Source organism: Pelobates fuscus, chromosome 7 (genome assembly GCF_036172605.1).
Source record: "Pelobates fuscus isolate aPelFus1 chromosome 7, aPelFus1.pri, whole genome shotgun sequence".
NCBI classification, from domain to species: domain Eukaryota; kingdom Metazoa; phylum Chordata; class Amphibia; order Anura; family Pelobatidae; genus Pelobates; species Pelobates fuscus.
Window position 1 is genome coordinate 197,796,565 of NC_086323.1, and position 23,136 is coordinate 197,819,700.

The 23,136-nt window shown below is 39.1% G+C and overlaps 1 protein-coding gene across 1 annotated transcript; it reads left to right on the forward strand.

The window, feature by feature from the left end:
* Positions 1–3,040: 3,040 nt before the first annotated feature.
* On the forward strand, positions 3,041–5,484 carry LOC134568450 (zinc finger protein 268-like). Its single transcript, XM_063427044.1, has 2 exons — positions 3,041–3,127; positions 3,287–5,484. Exon 2 carries the CDS (start codon positions 3,352–3,354, stop codon positions 5,482–5,484), a length of 2,133 nt encoding a protein of 710 aa, XP_063283114.1. The 5' UTR covers positions 3,041–3,127; positions 3,287–3,351.
* Positions 5,485–23,136: the final 17,652 nt, after the last annotated feature.

Here is a 23,136-nt window from a genome sequence, read left to right on the forward strand (position 1 = left end):
GTAAACTGTGAATACAATTAGTCATGAGTACATAAGAAAATAATTACAAGGATAAATATTTAAACATGAACTAAATAAAAAAAAATATATATATATAATAAAAACAAGCAGAAATATTGAAAATAGGGAAAATTAAAAAGATCAAACTGTATATTGAGACCCTGTGGGGCAAGAGTTAAATTAAATGCCCATTCCATCTCTTTGCTGCCTAGAATTTTTTTAATGTCTCCACCTCTCCAAGGGATACTGCAGGTATCTATACCTATGCATTTAAGAAGTTTAGGGTTTTTTCCGTGTTTAAAAAAAAATGCTTAGATACTGAATGGTTTTCAAAACCTTTTAGGATGTTTTGGCAGTGTTCTGCCAATCTGTTTTTTAATTCCCTAGTAGTCATGCCCACATATTGAAGACCACATGGACATTCTAATAGATAAATAACGTTCTTTGTGCTGCAGTGAATAACATTTTTTATAGGGTATGTTCTTTGTGTAATAAATGATTTAAAAGAAGTAGTTTTTGATTTAATATTATCGTCTGTACGTTTACATACTATGCATTTATTGCATTTAAAAAAAAAAACCTTTGGGTTTATTTAAAAATGAGGGGGGACCTCAAAGCATGTTAACCCTGTGTTCACTTAAACATTCTTATGTCTAGATCACTCACACTGTCAGTGGGCTCTATTATTACATATAAGCAGACATACATGAATAGCCTGCAACATAACTACTTACTTAGATATGTGTGCGATAGCAGTATACCTATATTGAAGAAACCAGATACACGTCTTAATCTAAAATGCATACCTTTATACTGTCAGTTAGAACAGTGAACGTTTAATCTGTTATCTCACTACTGACTATTGCCATGTGTTTACCGAGTCATTTCTTTGCTACATGCCTAAATTTATGTCTAGCTTGTTTTACCACAATTACTAAAATGTGCAGAATCCAAGTGCCAAATCGAATGCTTGTTGCATGTTCAATACGTGCTGTTGTGGCACATTACATATGCCTGTATCTTGCTTGCACAGTAAAAATAAAGAATTAAAAAAAAAAAAAAAAAAAATAAAAAAAAAAAAAAAAAAAAAATGAGGGGGGACAGAAAGAAGAGGTAGTATGGCTTTGTTTAGTATAGTTTCTTGTAAGGATGGATTTAAGGCTGGGTGCCCCTCTGAATATAACGTGTGGTTTATCGTGAATAATACCAGCTAGAGTCTCATCTTGTTTTAATATATGCCAATGTTTGTTGATAATCTTCTTCATAACATTATTTTTGTTATTGAAGTCAAAGATAATTGGCAATGTTGGGGCATTTTTGGAGGCTTTATTCTCACTGTACTCCAAAAGGTCTGATCTCTCTTTCTCCCTAACATTTTTTATGGTTTGGTTTAAGTTGTTTAAGGGATACATTTTTTGAGAGAATTTACTCAATAGCATTTGAGTTTGTGCCTCAAAATCTTGGGAAAGGGAACAGGTTCCTTCGAAGGCGAAGGAACTGGCTCTTGGGTATTCCATGGAGCCACGGTTTATAATGGCAACTCGACATATCAATCACATTATTTGTACATACTTTTTTTGAAAAAAGTTTTAGTATGAACCTTATTGTTTTGAATAAAAATTTCCAAATCTAAAAAGCAGATAAAAGATTGACTGTATTCATGTGTTTAAACTATACCATTATTGTTTTCATTTAAAAAAAAGTAAAAACTGGTTGAGGGAGTTTTCTGTGCCTTCCCAAATAAAAAATAAGTCGTCAATATATCTAAAGTATGTGACCAGGTTTGCCTGCCAGTCATGCTCTCCAAAAATGGCCGTGGATTCCCACTCTGCCATAAAAAGGTTGGCATAACTGGGTGCAACCCTGGTCCCCATAGCAGTCCCTTGTTGTTGTAGATAAAGAGTCTAAAAACCAAAAATAATGTTTTTTTAAAATAATATTAATACCTTGAATTATAAAACTTATCTGTTGGTCTGAAATTCTATTTTCGGCCCTTAAGATTTTTTCAACTGCAGAACAACCTTTATCGGAGGAATGATTGTTTACAAGGATTGTACATCACACGTAACTAAAAAATATGTGTCTTTCCGAATAAAATTATTTAAAAATCGGAGTAAATTCATTGAGTCTTTTAAATACGATTTTATACATTTTACTGAAGGTTGTAAAAGAATGTCTAGATATTCAGATAAATTAGATACAATTTAATTGATACCTGATACGATAGGCCTACCAGGAGGGTTTATAGCATCTTTATGGATTTTTGGTAGGAAATAGATAACAGGGATTTTTGGGTGAGAGACATTTAGAAATTCAAATTCTTGTTTATTTAAAATATTTTGGTCCCGGCCACTATTTAAAAAAGAGCTTAAAACTTGTTGGATTCTTGGGGTCGGATTTTGGGACAATTTCTCATAAACCTTACAATCATTAAGTTGTCTCATAGCTTCTCCCTCATACATATCTTTAGACAATATTACAATCCCTCCACCTTTGTCAGCTGGCTTTATAACAATGTTTACACATTTTTGTAATTGTAAAAGTGCCTTGAGTTCTGGTTGTGAAAGATTGTCTTGATTATATTTTTCTTTTTTGATTTTTTCAAAGTCTTTTGTTACCAATTTTTCAAAAACCTCTAGGGGACCTGTTTTAAAACGTGATGGGAAAAAAAAGTAGAATTATTTTTCAGAGAGGTAGATATTATATTAGGGCAATCTTCTGATGAGGTAACTGAGGGTTGTGGGGTAGATACATCTGAGTTTTTACTGGCAAAAAAAATCTTTTTAGAGTGGCTTTCCTTATGAATTTATCTATATCTATAAATGGCTTGTAAGGATTCATTGGAGCAAATTTCAGTCCTTTGCCAATGACTGATATTTGTGTGGATGTTAGAGCTTTTTGGGATAGGTTGAAGATGCCAAGTTCCTTCTCATTTCTAGGGGTTATTCTCTGTCTAGCCTTTCTCTTCTCCCACTTCTCCTTCCTCTAAACTTAGGCTCCTTTTCCTCGTTTTTATAGGATGCGGTGTTTGTGCGTTATCTTATGTTTTAAAGAAAACTAGAGCAGACAGGAAGAAATGAATAACAGATCCTGACAGAGGGAGAGAAGAGGAATCGATTGGGGAAAGGTAAGTTCGGCATGACAGTGCCGCTTTAATTTCTTCTCAGTCACTATGACACCTGAGGGTCGTATTTCTTATCTATTAAAAAAAGTCATTTTTTCTAAGTATTGCAAACAATAATTTATAGTGGCCGATTTCCTTTAACTCCCGGTATATTTCTTTCAGGTGTATTTGTAAGGAGAGGTTTTACTGAAAGTGGTGACAAGAACAGAAATACACAAAGCAAAGCTATGCAGAAATCTTTTAATAACCGCACCAAGGACTTTCACTCTGAAAAATCAAGCATTTTCTCAGATTCCTATATTTTCTCAAAGGAGATAGTAAACATAAACCCCAAACCTGTCTCATGTTCTGAATGTGGAAAATGTTTTCGGCAACATTCAAGTCTTGCCAGTCATCAGAGAACTCACATAAGAGAGAAACCGTTCTCATGTTCTGAATGTGGAAAATGTTTTGTCACTAAAGCAGAGCTTGTCCTTCATCAGAGAACTCACACAGGAGAGAAACCGTTCTCATGTTCTGAATGTGGAAAATGTTTTGTTAGTAAATCACAGCTTGTCTGTCATCAGAGAACTCACACAGGAGAGAAACTTTTCTCATGTTCTGAATGTGGAAAATGTTTTCGAAGACATTCAACTCTTATCAATCATCAGAGAACTCACACAGGAGAGAAACCGTTCTCATGTTCTGAATGTGGAAAATGTTTTGTCACTAAAGCACGGCTTGTCAATCATCAGAGAACTCACACAGGAGAGAAACCTTTCTCATGTTCTGAATGTGGAAAATGTTTTGTCACTAAAGCACGGCTTGTCAATCATCTGAGAACTCACACAGGAGAGAAACCGTTCTCATGTTCTGAATGTGGTAAATATTTTGTCACTAAAGCACGGCTTGTCAATCATCAGAGAACTCACACAGGAGAGAAACCGTTCTCATGTTCTGAATGTGGAAAATGTTTTGTTAGTAAATCACAGCTTGTCCCTCATCAGAGAACTCACACAGGAGAGAAACCGTTCTCATGTTCTGAATGTGGAAAATGTTTTCGGAGACATTCAACTCTTGTCAATCATCAGAGAACTCACATAAGAGAGAAACCGTTCTCATGTTCTGTATGTGGAAAATGTTTTGTCACTAAAGCAGTTCTTGTCCTTCATCAGAGAACTCACACAGGAGAGAAACCGTTCTCATGTTCTGAATGTGGAAAATGTTTTCGGCAACATTCAAATCTTGTCAGTCATCAGAGAACTCACACAGGAGAGAAACCGTTCTCATGTTCTGAATGTGGAAAATGTTTTCGGCAACATTCAAATCTTGTCAGTCATCAGAGAACTCACACAGGAGAGAAACCGTTCTCATGTTCTGAATGTGGAAAATGTTTTGTCATTAAATCACGGTTTGCCAATCATCAGAAAACTCACACAGGAGAGAAACCGTTCTCATGTTCTGAATGTGGAAAATGTTTTGTCACTAAAGCAGTTCTTGTCCTTCATCAGAGAACTCACACAGGAGAGAAACCGTTCTCATGTTCTGAATGTGGAAAATGTTTTGTTAGTAAATCACAGCTTGTCCGTCATCAGAGAACTCACACAGGAGAGAAACCTTTCTCATGTTCTGAATGTGGAAAATGTTTTCGGCAACATTCAAATCTTGTCAATCATCAGAGAACTCACACAGGAGAGAAACCATTCTCATGTTCTGAATGTGGAAAATGTTTTGTCATTAAATCACGGTTTGCTAATCATCAGAAAACTCACACAGGAGAGAAACCGTTCTCATGTTCTGAATGTGGAAAATGTTTTGTCACTAAAGCAGAGCTTGTCCTTCATCAGAGAACTCACACAGGAGAGAAACCGTTCTCATGTTCTGAATGTGGAAAATGTTTTCGGCAACATTCACATCTTGTCAGTCATCAGAGAACTCACACAGGAGAGAAACCGTTCTCATGTTCTGAATGTGGAAATAATTTTAGGCACCATTCAAATCTTGTCCTTCATCAGAGAACTCACACAGGAGAGAAACCGTTCTCATGTTCTGAATGTGGAAAATGTTTTAGGCACCATTCAAATCTTGTCAGTCATCAGAGAACTCACACAGGGGAGAAACCGTTCTCATGTTCTGAATGTGGAAAATGTTTTGTCACTAACACAGAGCTTGTCCGTCATCAGAGAACTCACACAGGAGAGAAACCGTTCTCATGTTCTGAATGTGGAAAATGTTTTGTCACTAACACAGAGCTTGTCCTTCATCAGAGAACTCACACAGGAGAGAAACCGTTCTCATGTTCTGAATGTGGAAAATGTTTTGTTAGGAAATCACGGCTTGTCAGTCATCAGAGAACTCACACAGGAGAGAAACCGTTCTAACGTTCTGAATGGGGAAAATGATTTTTCGTTAAACCTAATCTTGATAGACATCAGAGATCTCACACAGGTGATGAGTCTCTAAAATTATATTATGCATTAACATAGAAATGAAATATCTTGTTTTGTGAATTTTGATCATGCTGACACAGTAAATAGTAATTGTGATAGTAGCAGTCAACGTACATATGATGACTTTACGGCAACTCAGGATACATTGTGGTTGTATGTTCTGTTTGTTACAGAGTGAAAGGCTACTTCCCCCAACCCCCATGTTAATATAGACCATGGCAGCTCCACGGGTGCACAAGGTTACATCACCTTTTCTCTAACGGGACCATGGTTGCGTTCCTGGACCTACAAACCTGATACGACTTACCAAATAAAGCGATATTCCCCTACCTACAACTCAAGTCCCTTCTGGGGTCTTTGACCCCCACCGACCCGCAAGAGTTTCACACACATTCACTCAGATAGAGGAGATATGTATGTCCACCAAAATTCCCTGCAAAACCATCTCTTTAACATACCACTTGGCAGTGGCAGAGGAAGTACTGGACAAACATGTCCTAGCGTGGTACGTGGAATTACACACCACATACACCATGGAACACTGGCACAAAGCCTAAACAGCACATAAAGGGAAAACAGCTTGCACAGCGCACCTGGAAAAAATGAGGAAGTTACTACACCGATGGTATATGGTACCAGACAGACTGACGAAAATCTACCCCACCGCCTCTGCAAAATGCTGGAGGTGTAACACAGAAAGGGGAACTATGCTTCACATATGGTGGACTTGGGCACACAATTTACGCTGCAACCAGCATTGGGACTCCTGTTCCTAACCCTAGGCACATTTAAACGGGTCAAGGGGGTCCTGATCTTCCATATACTGATCTCTGCTCTGACTACAATAGCGAGGGAATGGAGATCCACTAGGGCACCCAGCACATGGGACCTGAAAAGAAAGGTTACAACAAACTTAGACTATGAAGCAATATTGCAAAAACAAATGCATGCCAAAAAATATATATAGACACAAAGGAAAATGAGATACGGCTGTACATGATCTAAAACAGGAACAAAAAAAGATACATAGTGTGATACAGCAAACTGAATAGTAATACGCTGATATAATAATGCACTCACAAGATCAAAATGAATAATGCGCCAAAAAGGTGCCTGCCCTGATGAACTTGGGCGGCTGAACGTCTCCACTCTCCATTGGAACTCCAAGCGGACCAAAGTTTTGGAATGAGACTCCAATATAGGTAGGGTAAAATAAATATGCAGGTTTATTGTAGAAAAGAGGCTATATTAATTAGCCACATAAATGAAATAAAACAAAAGGAGGTCCTACGCGTTTCGTTCCTGTAAGAAGGAACTTCCTCAGGGACCAAAAGTAAATAATATGACAGTTAAAAACAATCAATACAAAAATGCATACAATATTCCCCCCAATGAGTCTCTATAAATAGGGCTGGACCCTTAGTTCATAGGTGGATCCAGGTGGGAGTTACCCTTGATTCCTTGGTCCCATCCAGTTGTGGGGTATCCAGCGATCATGTTCAGGTGTGGAATAGGTGTTCTGGCGTTCAATCTTGGCGCGAAACGGTGGAACCGGAAACCGGAAGTGAAAATCCGTACATACTTCCACGTTCCACTGCCCTGTGTGTTCCAACTCAAAAGTGCAAAACAATAATACATATTGCCACCTAGAGGAGGTCGCCCACAATATAGCGATCCTGATGTTATTCAAAAGTGTAGCAAAGACATGTTATGACAAGCGATCTCCTATCAAAAAAGAAGATTAGTTACACATCTACATAGTCAAATTTATAAAACACGAAATACATGAACTTTGTTATTACTTCCCTATTCCCTTATTGTTATATTTAAATTCATGGAAATCTCATTTAACCCCTTATTATTACAATATTTTAATATGGAAATAAATATACCCCATATATATTATCAGTGTTATAGGGTTTTGGCACGTGACATTTGATGTTTAGTTAAATAGACCCAATAGATGGGTTGTCTTACAACTAACATAATTACATTATGGCCAGCTAGCAAGCAGGGAGGGGGGACGAAAATAAATATAAATCATAATAAAATATAAATAATAAAGTAATATTAAAAATAATAAAATAAAAAAAATAATAAAAAAATATATTACTAAAACAAAAAAATATTAAAATAATTAAAAAATATATAATAAAAATGCCCAGCAACACACACACTGCATCACACACACTCACACTGCATCACACACACTCACACTGCATTCATACACACACTGCACTCATACACACATACTGCATTCAGTATATACACACACACTGTAAATAAATATGCAATATATTTTTTTTAGGATCTAATTTTATTTAGAAATTTACCAGTAGCTGCTGCATTTCCCACCCTAGTCTTATACTCGAGTCAATACGTTTTCCCAGTTTTTTGGGGTAAAATTAGGGGCCTCGGCTTATATTCGGATCGGCTTATACTCGAGTATATACGGTATATAATACTCTTATTACACAGAAAATACAAATTGGTTTTGTTCAAGAAACCCATTGGATGGGGGAGTTTAAAAAAACTGTGGTCTTATAAGAACTATCCGACTATCTACTCTGCCACCTTACAGGGGACAAAAATGTGGGGTTTCTATAATCTTTTGTAAAGAAGTTTCCTTTGAATGCTATTATAGCCATTCTGACCCGGAAGGGAGGTTTATCATTTTAGTGGGGAAATTAAATGGGTTGGACTATACACTAGTGAATGTGTACTTACCCAATAAAGATCCAATTAAAACCCTGAGTACAATTTTGAGGTTGCTGGAACAGGTTAAAAAAGGCCGAATTTTGATTGCAGGTGATTTTAACTGTATATGTGACACTTTATTGGATAAACAATTGTCAAAGAATCAGCAGATAGACAAATCCCTGAAACGGCAGGCCGCATCACTTAGTAGGACAATAAAGAAAGCGGAGTTATACGATTGTTGGAGACTTTTCCATCCTAATGAAAAAAACTATACGCATAGGTCTATTCCCCATAATTCGGCTGCTAGGATAGATCTGATCTTAGGTAATTTAGATTTAGTCAAGGCGATCTCCTTAATCTCTATTGTTGAAAATACTTGGTCTGATCACGACATGATAATTGCTGAGCTGGTTATGACCAATACTAGATCTCCTCCGACATGGAGACTTGCGGACTACCTATTAAAAAATAAAGCTAATATCGATCATATAGATAACTTAATTGATCTATTTATTAACCCCTTAAGACCGCAGGACGTTCTATGCCGTCCTTATTTTGGTGGCTCTAAACGCCGCAGGACGGCATAGTCCTGCGATCTTTTGTACTTACCCGGTCGCCGGCGATCGCGGTATGGGGGACTTACCTGGGAGCCCAGGGAGTCCCCCTCCGTCCTCTTCGGCCCCCCAGGGCCATGTGATCGCGAGGTCCTTGCGAGGACCCCGCGATCACATGGACAGCATAGCCGTCCATGTCAGTGCCAGCAGGGGGAGAGTGCCTGTAATGTAATAAAATAAAATTTTAAAACAGTGTAAAATAACATTATATATACTTAGATCATATATATATTTATTATATATATGATCTAAGTATATATATACACATATACACATATGCACATAAATATACGTACACTGTCTACTTGTATTTTTATATTAATATATACATAATTATATATATATATATTACATAGTTAGATAGCTGAAAAGAGACTTGCGTCCATCAAGTTCAGCCTTCCTCACACCTGTTTTTTGCTGTTGATGCAAAAGGAAAAAAAAAAAACCCAGTTTGAAGCACAATTTTGCAACAAGCTAGGACAAAAAATTCCTTCTTGACCCCAGAATGGCAGTCCGATTTATCCTTGAATCAAGCAGTTATTACCCTACATTGAAAGATTATATCCTTGAATATTCTGTCTTTGCAAGTATGCATCTAGTAGCTGTTTGAACATCTGTATGGACTCTGATAAAACCACTTCTTCAGGCAGAGAATTCCACATCCTGATTGTTCTTACAGTAAAAAAACCTTTCCTTTGCCTTAGACGAAATCTTCTTTCTTCCAGTCTAAACGCATGGCCTCGTGTCCTATGTAAAGTCCGGTTTGTGAATAGATTTCCACACAATGGTTTGTATTGGCCCCGAATATATTTGTATAATGTTATCATATCCCCTCTCAGGCGACGTTTTTCTAAACTAAATAGGTTTAAATTTGTTAACCTTTCTTCATAGCTGATATGTTCCATTCCTTTTATTAATTTTGTAGCCCGCCTCTGCACTCTTTCTAGTGCCATGATATCCTTCTTTAGAACAGGTGCCCAAAATTGCACAGCATATTCAATATGTGGTCTTACCAGTGATTTATAGAGAGGCAAAATGATATTCTCGTCCCGAGAATGAATGCCCTTTTTCATGCATGACAATACCTTACTGGCCTTGGCCACTGCTGATTGACATTGCACATTGTTGCATAGTTTGTTGTCTATAACAATTCCCAAGTCCTTTTCGTGTGTTGTTATCCCTAATTCGCTTCCATTAAGGGTATACGTTGCTTGTGTATTCTTTACGCCGAAGTGCATAACTTTTCATTTTTCAACATTAAATTTCATCTGCCATTTGAGTGCCCAGTCCTCCAGTCTATCTAAATCCTTCTGCAGCAAAGTAATATCTTGCTCACATTGTATTATTTTACAGTTAAGTTTTGTGTCATCTGCAAACACTGAAACATGACTTTCAATGCTGTCTTCAAGATCATTTATAAAAATGTTAAATAGAAGGGGTCCCAGAACAGACCCCTGAGGGACACCACTTGCCACCTCTGTCCAGCTTGAAAATTTACCATTAACGACAACTCTTTGTATTCTGTTTTTAAGCCAATGTTCTACCCAAGAACAAGCATTTTCATCGAGACCGATTTCCTTGAGTTTGAACACTAATCTTTTGTGTTTATTAATATCAAAATACACGTACAATGATAATGATTAAATATATCATATATATTATATATATTAAAAAATAAATATATAAATATGTTAAAAAATAAAATTTAAAAAATAGATAAAAAATATATAAACATGCGTAATTTCGTTCTAACTGTATTTTAAAATTCATATATATATATATATATATATATTGATATCAAAATGCATGTAGAACGAAATAATATATATATATATCTATATGCATAAATATATACGTATATATCACTATATATATATATATATATAAATAAAAAAATAATTATATACATATATAGATATATATATATATATATATATATATACACACATATATGTATATATTTATGTAATAATTTTACATAATTAAGTCATTTTATTAATTATAATTTGCAGGACCTGCCTGACAACCCAGGCCGAAGTTCAGGGAATTACATTTTCTAGCACTATATTTAACCCTGTAACTTTCCAAGACACCATAAAATCTGTACATGGGGGGTACTGTTTTACTCGGAAGACTTCGCTGAACACAAATATTAGTGTTTCAAAACAGTAAAATATATTACAACGACGATATTGTCAGTGACAGTGACATTTTTTGCATTTTTTACACACAAATGGCACTTACACTGACGATATAATTGTTGTGATACGTTTTACTGTTTTGAAACACGAATATTTGTGTTCAGCGAAGTCTCCTGAGTATAACCGTACCCCTCATGTACAGGTTTTATGGTGTTTTCAAAAGTTACAGCGTTAAATATAAGGTTTGCGTTTCATTTTTTTCACATTCAAATTCGCCAGGTTGCCTTTGAGACCGTATGGTAGCCCAGGAATGAAAATTAACCCCATGATGGCATACCATTTGCAATAGTAGACAACCCAGGGTATTGCAAATAGGGTATGTTCAGTTTTTTTTAGTAGCCACTTAGTCACAAACACTGGCCAAAATTTGCGTTCAAATTAGTTTTTTGCATTTTCAAATATTAACACTAACTTTGGCCAGTGTTTGTGACCAAGTGGCTACTAAAAAAGACTGGACATACTCCATTTGCAATACCTTGGGTTGTCTCCTTTTGCAAATAGTATGCCATCATGGGGGTAATTCTTATTCCTGGGCTACCATATGGTCTCAAAGGCAATGTAACCAATCTGGCGAATTTCAATGTCAATGTGAAAAAACTGAAATATATAACACACTATATTTGACCCTGTAACTTCCCAAAACACCATAAAACCTGTACATAGGGGCTACTGTTTTACACGTGAGACATCGCTGAATATAAATATGTGTATTGTATTGCAGTAAAAGCAAACAGTATTTTGACATTCACAGTTAAAATATCACGTAGAACTAAAACAATTTAAAAAATTCTTATTTTCTCCTATTTTTTTTATATTCTTTTCATATTAAATTATGTTCCATACCTAAATATTTGATGTTAAACAAAAGCCCTGTTTCCCCTGAATAAAATGATATATAATAAGTGTGGGTGCATTTAATATGAAAGAGGTGAATTACGGTTGGACAGACATATAGCGCAAATGCCTGGTTTTGTTTACGTTTTTTTGGATCACAACTTGTACATTTGGCTGCGGTCTTAACGGGTTAAAGAAAATTCATCTGACGAGATCTCTAAAGAATGTCTTTGGTGTTCTTGCAAAGTAGTCATCAGAGGATATTGGATCAAACTAGCAAGCCAGCAGAAAAAAGAACTTAAATAATACTTTGTCCGACCTATATATATATAGAATTTTACAATCTTTCTAAAGCCAACAAACAATCTTATTCTGATCAGAGAGCTCTATCTATTAAGCACTGTCAAGAAAAAAATAATGCTCATATTAAGATTAGGATAGAGAGCAACATTAATAAGCTCAATATTAAATTCTACTATAAGAACAATAGAGTAGATTCTATACTATCAAATAAGTTAAAAAAAAGAGTGGCTGATCAAAAGATCTCTAAATTGGTAGATGGAAATAATTGTATTTACAAGCCAGACGAAATTGCTGAAAAATTCAGATCTTTTTATGGGAGCTTATATAATTTGAATACATATCCTGACATAGCTAAGATGGAGATCTACTTGAAAAACTCTGAGTTACCGGAATTGTCCCACGATCAGAAGGCAATGTTGAATAAAATTATTTCTCAGAGTGAAGTAGAAGCAGCAATTAATAAACTTGTAAACAATAAAGCTCCGGGCCCGGATGGCTATACGAACCTTTTTTTAAAGATTTTTAGAAAACAATTAATTCCGCTTCTAACTGATACCTTTAACGAAATCGCGTCCAAAGGCTTGGCATCTACTGAGTAACTAAGGGCACATATCACTCCAATTTTGATACAGGGAAAAATGCCCTCTGATGTGACCAACTATCGCCCTATTTCTTTGGTCAATGTAGATGCCAAACTTTATGCTGCAATATTGGCCTAACGGCTGAAAAAGGTTTTACCAGCTCTGATCCATGAAGATCAGATAGGGTTTATAATGGGACGTTTTTCTTCCAATAATACTCGCAGGGTGCTCGACCTATTGGATTGGGCTAGACAGGAAGGAACTCCTCTCCTGACCCTGTCGGTGGATGCTGAGAAAGCTTTCGACAGGGTCGAGTGGGAGTTCATGAAGAGAACCCTTTTTCAGTTTGGCTTTGAAGGGTGGTTTTTGACTGCTGTAGGTGCTTTATATTCGAATCCTACTGCCCGAATTGTAGCCCGTGACTTATGTTCAGAGTGGTTCTGTATTTCCAATGGGACAAGACAGGGCTGTCCCCTTTCCCCCTTACTTTATGTCTTGTCTATAGAACCACTGGCGAACAATATCAGATTTAACTCACGGATTAAGGGTATGGGAGCTCAGGAGGATGTTGTGTTTATACGCGGACGATATTTTAATTGCTATTACTGATCCCCTCAGCTCTCTCCCGTATTTAATGCAAGAATTTGACAACTATAGCAGGATATCTAATTATAGTTTAAATTTGAATAAAACACTAGCTATGGCTCTCAATATTAAAAAAGATAACTTAGAAAAAAGCGTTTTTGATTTCAAATGGACGAAAAAAGAGATCAATTATTTGGGGTTGATTATTCCCGCGGATATAACGCGGACTATGGAAATACATTTTTTGAAATTACTAAAAGAGACCAATGCCTTATTGAAAGAATGGAGAGTTCATGAGATCTCTTGGTGGAGAAGGATAAATACTATCAAAGCTTTTTAGAATGCTTCCCTTCTTGATCTCCCGTTTCTGGCTGAATATGGTCCAAAGTAGTATTACATCATATATATGGAAAGGGAAACGTCCTAGGATTAACACGTATACCTTATCTAGGAAGACCCAACAGGGTGGATTGGAATACCCCCTGATTTTGCAAATTTATCAGGCCAATATGCTGGTTCATGCTTCCCATTTACAAATAAGTGACTCAAGAAATCAAGCCTGGTACAAAATTGAATCAGCCAGAATTGGTCTGGATAATCTGGAGCTCCTTTTGTGGAGGGAAGTAAGCCAGAATAAAGATCTGCATGCCATCTCAGTTCTCTCCGCTCTGCCCTTATCTCAAACACTCAAAGAATGTTCTTATCTAAAAACTATCTTGAAAATTAAGAAAAAACTTTATGAGAATCTTACTATACGCTCTTTAGAACAGTTTTTGTTAAATTTACGGCATTGGTATAAAAATTGTAACTATAAGATAAAGATCTTTATATTGGCCAGCACTTGAAAAGTTTTGAAGTTCTTAGGACGGAGTTAGATTTAAGAAATATTTAATTATCTACGTCTTAAGAGTTTTCTTAAAGAACATATTATTTCTTTAGGTGGTGATAAGGGTAATCTGTTCAGGAAGATTTTTTCAGGCTTAGATGTAAAGAAGGTATTCTCTCTTGCGATAGATTTGAAAAAACTCACGGGGGTCCCGGATATACCTAATGCTTTAACTAAATGGGAAGAAGACTTGGGTATCTCCATTCCCTATAATAATTGGTGTAAAGCACTTCTGTTGACAAGGAAACATATACATAACCTGAATATCCTTGAGACTTTCACAAAAAATTTGTTTAGATGGTATTTGGTCCCTGTAAGACTTTCTAAAATATCCATCTCTAACCGCCCAAATTGACTTTACTCCATATTTGGTGGACTTGTCCCAGAATTAAACCTCTTTGGAATATCATATTTGATCTTATTTTTAGAATTGGAGGTATACGTCCTGAGTTCAAAGCGGATTTTGCACTACTCCATCTTTTTGGCTTAGAAATACAAGGTAATTTAGAATTGATGATGGTCCATTGCTTAATGGCAACTAAAATCCTAATTGCTAGATTTTGGAAAAATATGGAGATCCCAAAGAAATGCCAACTTAAAGCACAACTATTATACCAACTTGAGATGGAGAAGGGCTTACTCTTGAGTAATAACTTCCCTAATGAGGGACTTTGTGAGTTTTATTCTAAGTTTATTGTAGATATTACAGACTGGTAGCGGGCTGGAATTCGGGTAATATGCATGTCTACTTCTGCCAAGCTTGGATGAAAGCAAGATTAGGATAGCTTCTTATGATCTCTCTGATCCTTTAGTGGATATCAAAATAACTTTATATATGGGTAATTTGAATTTTTTTTTTTATCCTATGTAAATTGTATGTGTCCTGTTTGTAAGCTATAGCCCATCTTTGTCTTTTTGTGTAGATGTGGTTATGCTCATTTTCTGCTATTATTGGATTTAATATTGTAAATTGCTATTTTATGTCTTAGTTGTTGTTTGTAAGCTATTGTATATTATTTCCGGGTTAAAATGCCTTTTTTGTATGTGGAAAGGAAGAAACAGAGGAAAAGAAAAGAAAGAAAAAGGGAAAGAAAGGGAAAAAAAAGAAAGAAAAATGAGACAGGAATACTGAAAATAGATTAGAAGAAATGTTTGTTTATAAAATTGAATATTTGCTTTTTTTCCCCCTGGTTTTGAAAGACAAAAAATACTAAATTCAAATGCGGATTGGTTGCACTACAGCTCTGCAGCAGTTGTTGTTCTAGTCAAGCAGCATGTGTTTTGTCCTGGCTGAGAGTGATGGACTTTATTGCGTGGACGCAGGCTGGGCAAGTAATATGACACTTGTCACAAAGAATGAACAATATTGTATTGATCAAAAGTTCCAAAGGTTTCCTATTTCTTCTATTTGGAAAACTGACCCACAGAGATCATACAATTAGGGCTATTTAGACAAAGCATTTTGGGGCAAAGTTATAGATGTGGAATAACTAGCATGAACATTCCATTGGTTTCTATGGTGATTGCTCCACTTTTATAACTCTGCTTCAAAATTGATCTTAATACATACCTAATCCTCCCATTGTGTAAAGCACTTGACAAATTATAAAGCAGATTAAATAATGTATGGAATACGGGGTGCTTCATTAATTTTCGAGTATAGCTTTTATGCTTTAATTGTTACATGGCCTGCCTGTGATTGCTTCCTTGGCGATCTGTAAACTATCGGGCATTAGATTACACAGGTGGACAGAGCATAGTGAGTGATCAGGTTATCAATACAGTATCACTTTTGATGTCAAGGAACTTTGACATGATTGCAAACAACAACTTAAACATTTTCCTCAAGAGAGGTAAAGCTAAGGTAAAACAATCAATTTTATAGAAAATATTACATATAGGTGTGCCTCTTCATCCTATTGAGCTGTGCACCTGTATGTTATGGTATGTAGATAAAAGATTTAATAATTTTTTCTCAAAACTTAAAAATAAAAAAATAAATAAATTCACACTCACACACAAAGCACCCCCTCACACACACAGCACCCCCAGACACACGCAGCATCCCCAGACACACAGCATCCCCCAGACACACAGCACCCTCACTCTCACACAGCACCTTCAGACGCACACAGCACCCCCAGACGCACACAGCACCCCCAGACACATACAGCACCCTCACTCTCACACAGCACCCTTACACACACTGCGCACCTCACACATACAATACGTCCAAATTATATATATATATATATATATATATAATAAACAATACACAAGATCCAGCGCACTCTCCTATCTACTAAACAGCAACTCCAATGTTGACAGATTTTATTAGTTTGTAAAAGTTTTTTTTAAAAACACCTAATCTAGGCAAAAAAATGGGGATTTAGTTACATTATATGATCATACATTGCATAAGCCTGCCACAACGTCAATGTACCCCATCTTTGGCAGGTCCTACTCTCACAGTCTAATGTCTGCTCTTATGAGATTAACCCACTTACTTGGGGAAAAAATTCCATCTGAGGCTCTCTGCAGTACAAGGCTAAATAGGGACCTGAGATGAGGCACCTGTGACAGGGAGGGGTGCAAAACCAAGGAGTTGGCTAGACTCCCAAATATATACATGTTCCATATGTGTATATATATATATATATATATATATATATATATATATATATATATATATATATATATAAACACACACTACAGCACCCCTCACACTGCACCACTACACACATTATGCTCCAGATACACGCTGGATCCCTTACCCTATATGCACTCTTAATCCTCTACACACACACGCACACACACACACAATCTTCTATACACACTCTGGGTCCTTTATACACTAGATCTCCTACACACACACTGCACAACCTACCCACACACTACATTCCTTGTAAGCAAACACATACAACATTCTCTAAACACACCCTCTCTACAACCTCTACACACACTACGTCACATATACACACACACACTACAGCATGTATGCACACTCTCGCTACATCCCCTATAACACTATGCCCCTATACATACACTCTCTACAGCCCCTAGCCACACATATAACACCACAAACAGAAATGAAATTGACCTATACACAATACCACACCACACTCTACACACACGCAATCCCACAAGCAGGCTCCAAACACATGCACCATACACTTTCCTTTTGTTCTCTGGTATCCCACTTGTGGAGACACCAGAGACAATTTAAAAGCAAACACAGCACAAGCATGTTATTAAATTTGCTTGCGCTGCGCAGAACAAATGCAGGGCCTTCTTCTAATGCCAGAGCTTTTCAGTGGGGCTCTGCGCATTGAACCAAAATGCTCACTTTGAGAGGGGGCGTGCTTGTCATTAGTGATGTCAAAACACACCCTCTCTCTCCCCGCCCCCTTCTTAGGGGGCCGCTCTGATTGAAAAATGCCCGGTGTAACGGCACCCCCAGGCATAAAAGGGGGTTAAAAGCCGTTTAGTAGATCTTCCCTTCCAGAGACACAGGCACAGCTACTGTAGACACCAATCCACCGAACCGGAGAAGCATCGAATGCCGTAAACAGGCAAACCAGAACCATACGAATGCTGTAAACCGCCGAATAGGAAAACCATACGAATAGGTTTACACTCCTAGCAGTCCAACTGGAACAGCATACAATAAATCCCCCCAAGAACGAGACAAGGCTCTGTTTTGAGGGTCAAGCAGGAACCGACAGAGCTGTGGGTTTATTGTTCTTGTATACACATTAGTACCACCACAGGGTTTTGGAAAACAACCAATAAACACGTACTATACACTCAGACACTCCCACACAAAATCCTCCCCTCTGCCTGTGATACAATTACCTTACACAATGGGTAATGTAATTATTACAGGCAGAGAAATACAGTTTTTCCACATTATTCATAACTTTAAAAGTATGCATCACATTCACATACAACTTGCTTTTTCAGAATCAGCATAGTCCAAATACAGACATACGTCAACATCATACAAATTGGTCCAGTGGTTCAAAAGAGAGATTGTGGTCCTTTGTGACCAAATGAAGCATGGCTTTTCTGACCAAAACCAGTTCCATAGAGGCTTCTATCCTGGAGATAATTGGGAATTAATCCAATTATCTCCAAGAACAGAGGCAAAACTCCATTGAACACATGGCAGCAAAAGACAATAAAATGCATAAAAATATATAACTGTGCAGCCATTGCATAAAACAGGTACATTCAACATATCCCCAGATAGCTCAGATCTGAGCGGACATTATTACTGAATGGCGCTCAGATCGCACACATACAGTTCAATTGCCATGGAGCCAAAGTCTTTCCCATAGTTTTTCATTATACGCATGGGATCCATGGCATAGCTATCTGGGGTATCACCGCTCAAACAGGGCAAGCACCGAATGACCCGGCTTTTGTGTCTTTGCAGGGGAAAATCAAGCGTTTCAGCATGGGGCCATAGTCTAAAGGCAGCAGACGGGCAACCAGGCTCCTCCAATGCACAGTGGCGAGATTGGTCTCGTCACATGTCTCCCCTTTTCCAAACAGACTAACCGGGTATCTGACCTCCTGCCGGTCAGTGCCCTGGTTAGTCCAACAGCCCACCCACAAAACACAACTAGCAGTACAGCCCACCCACAATAACTGGTTACTACACCTGGATAGAGGAGAAACTTGTCCATGTCCAGGTGCCTCACCACGGCTGTGCGGGGTACTGGTAGGCTGCCTTGGTGGGTTACTGAGTGGGCAGAGACCAGCGGTACTCTGCCCTGGTGCCAGCGCTACCACGGAAGTAGCCTGCTTGGAGCCTGGTTGTTGGAGGGGGAGACCAACTGTCTCCCCTTTGGATACACAGCTCTGCGGCTGGAAGGGGAGACCGACTGTCTCCCCTTTAGATACACAGCTCTGCTGCTGGAGGGGGAGACCGACTGTCTCCTCTTTGGCTAAACAGCCCTGTTTCTGGGGGACAGGACCGACCGTCTCTGCCCCTGGTAGCTCATCCTGCTGCTGGGGAATGGAGACTGGGCTCTCAATTCCCTGTACATTGCTCTGCCACTGGGGAATGGAGACTGGGCTCCCAATTCCCTGTACATTGCTCTGCCGCTGGGGAATGGAGACTGGGCTCCCAATTCCCTGCAATTTACTCTGCCACTGGGGGACAGGACCAGCTGTCTCTGCCCCCTGTAACTCAGACTGCCGCTGGGGAATGGAGACTAGGCTCCCAATTCCCAGCAGGACCGGTGGAGAGACCTCGGTCCCATCTCCACCGGCCACCTGGGGTCCTTCCCAGTAAATCTCCACAATATCTTCCCAGCTTAATGGGTCTGGATCTGGGTCTGTCACCTTGCTGTCCTGCTGAGCCTTCCCAATGACGTGGAAGAGATCTCGGTAGTCCTGCTCCAGTTCCCACTCCAGGGTTGCTAGGTGAGCCAGGTCTTGCTCTACCTCATGGGGGTCATCCCAGTCATGCCTAGCCTCCCTCTCGTAGAAGATGTCCTGAAGTCTGGTCTGCCCAGGGCTCCCGAAGTCAGGCTCTGCAAAGGGCTCCCATAACAAGCCAGGACCATCAAACTCCTCTCCCTCTGGCTTGTCATGCTCGGCTGTCCAGGGTATATACGGTGCCATACACCACCAGAGCGCCTGGTAGGCATCCTCCTGCCATACCCGGTGCTCTAGTTCCTTCACCCATTCCTCCAGGGGCTGCTCACCCAGGAAGGGCATCCGCAGGGCCACTTGCTTCTGCAATTGCTGCTCTTCACTGGGGAGACTCTCACTTCGCTGGTACATTATCCAAGGCCTGGTACCAGATGCCTTTCCTTAATGCATCCCGGCCATCCAGGTCCTCCTCCTCGTATAACACTGCTGGTTCCATTCTGTTGCTTTTAGGGTCACTGTACTGGGACATGCATTGCCCCCAACTTGTAAATCCACGGAATGGCGTCTCCTTGTAGCTGTCCTTCTGGCTGTAGGAACGATCCCGCCACTTGCCACCAATTGTAACGGCACCCCCAGGCATAAAAGGGGGCTAAAAACCGTTTAGTAGATCTTCCCTTCCAGTGACACAGGCACAGCTACTGTAGACACCAATCCACCAAACCGTAGAAGCATATAATGTAGCGGACTGGGTCCTATACCAGAGTACGCCCCAGTTTCCTGGAGGGGCTGATGGCTCACCTCCTGCCCAGTGATTATGGCCCTGGGGGTATTGCCCTTTAAAGACAGTATTTGGGCATGATGGGTTTTTATTATGTGGCTACTGGCCCTTTCAGCACAGTGTATGGACTTCTATTAGACTGTGTATAGATTGTGTATAGGAAGGTGTACCCTTCCCCTGTTTCCTGTCCCATTGTTCTCCAGCAGGGCGTAATCCCAGGCACACTGCCAGACTAGTTGGAACTGGTATGGGCTGGAGAGCCATGCTTCAGTGGAACTAAAGGGGTTGTGTGATTAAAAGTTAGTTAAGTTCTACTCCTGATACTGTGCGTCGTCCAGTGATTGGGAAAGGTGATGGGATATTATTGGATTTTATTACTGACTGTGCTGAATATTCTCTGGGATTTATTACTTGTTCCTGCCTTCTCTGGATATACTGGTGGAGTTAAGCTGTGAGAAATCAGCTCTCCGCTACACATATGAATGCCGTAAACAGGCAAACCGGAACCATACGAATGCTGTAATCAGCCGAATAGGAAAAACCATACGAATAGGTTTACACTCCCAGCAGTCGAACTGGAACAGCATACAATAAATCCCCCCAAGAACGAGACAAGGCTCTGTTTTGAGGGTCAAGCAGGAACAGACAGAGCTGTGGGTTTATTGTTCTTATATACACATTAGTACCATCCACAGGGATTTGTAAAACAACCAATAAACACATACTATACAATCAAACACTCCCACACAAAATCTTCCCCTCTGCCTGTGATACAATTACCTTACACAATGGATAATGTAATTATTACAGGCATAGAAATACAGTTTTTCCACATTATTCATAACTTTAAAAGTATGCATCACATTCATATACAACTTTCATTTTCAGAATCAGCATACTCCAAACATACGTCAAAATCATTTCAAATTGGTCCAGTGGTTCAAAAGATAGATTGTAGTCCTTTGTGACCAAATGAAGCATGGCTTTTCTGCCCAAAACCAGTTCCACAGAGTCTTCTATCCTGGAGATAATTGGGAAGTAACCCAATTATCTCCAAGGACAGAGGCAAAACTCCATTGAAAACATGGCAGCAAAAGACAATAAAATACATAAAAATATATAACTGTGCAGCCATTGCATAAAACAGGTACATTATCCCCAGATTGCTCAGATCTGAGCGGACATTATTACTGAATGGCGCTCAGATCGCACGAAAACAGTTCAATTGTCATGGAGCCAAAGTCTTTCCCATAGTTTTTCATTATACGAATGGGCTCAAACAGGGCAAGCACTGAATGACTCGACTTTTGTGTCTTTGCAGGGGAAAATCAAGCGTTTCAACATGGGGCCATAGTCTAAAGGCAGCAGACGGGCAACCAGGCTCCTCCAATGTACAGTGGCGAGATTGGTCTCGTCACACCCGGGCCTAATTTTTTTTCCCAGTCCGGTCCTGTTCGTCACCAATACTCAACATATTGCTGTATTGGTACAGATGTGTGCAAAGAGTTTATGTTATTTTGAGATGCCGTGTATTGTTTGAATAAATATACATTTTAAGGCTGCAAGAAAATCTGATTTGATTATTGGAACTCTGATGTGAGAAACAAACATCTCAGGATCAGCTAATTTCCTACATTTACTGGTGGAGAAAATATAGGCAAGATTTAAGTCTGAATTATTACTGACTGAATAACTAAAAAGATTCTGCTGCAAGAAGATTACAAGAAGATAACTGAAGAAAAAGTCAAACTGTTCCCTGCAATGAGTGTTAGTAAACATCCCAGAGTTACTATGCAAAGGCAGAGGTGAGCAGTAGGAAAACCATTTGAACGTAGTTTATCCAGTACTGGAGGATTTTGAAGATAATGTTAGATTTACAACCAAAGCCCTTATTATGCTTGTCTATTTAGAAGAAATAGCATGATGGCTGTGACGGACCGGACCAGGTACCTCCGTCAATCTCTGCTTCCTAGTACTTGCGAGCACCACAAGCACCGTACTGGAACACCATAACCACCATAAAACCCACAAAGCGCCACAGCTTGGTTGGGGTCTCGCTGTCCTCCACCCACCCTGGATCCAAGCTTCCAGTGGGTAGACCTCTCCTAGTCCAGTGAGCATAGCAGGAACAGCTCTTAGAAGAGCTAGTGATTATACTCAGGGGAGTATTGTGATATAGCAATCCCCAGAGTGTATGCAGTTCTCCAATCCCCCAAACATGAGCCAAGACTTCATGAAGGGGTAAACGAATCTCTTTAATGGGAGCCACACTTGGCCTTATATGACAATCCCCATGCAAGGGGATACGCCCACAGGGATCTTGTGGGGGACTGATTTTCAACTTCACAGATCAATAACAATAAGGTCACAAGGCACGACACTCCCAGTCTTATTTTTACCGACCGTGCACATGGTCCTATGCCCAAAACAGTTCCAGGGAATCAGGGCTAACGTTCGGTCTCTCTGTCTGGAGTACAAAAGTTCACTGGGAGCTAGATCCAGGAGTTTGGTCCAGGGTGAGAAGGTGTCCATACAGGTAGGGAGTCAGGTGTGGTGTCCGGTGTGGTGCTTATAGTGCTCAAGGCTACTAGGAAGCCCAGTCGGGGTGTCAGGCGGTCCGTCACAGCAGCAATAGCAACGGGACCCTATGCTAGAGGGGGTTTGGTGTTGGTAGGGGTAGGTTGGATGGGGGAGTGATAGCTCCCCCTTGCTGTCT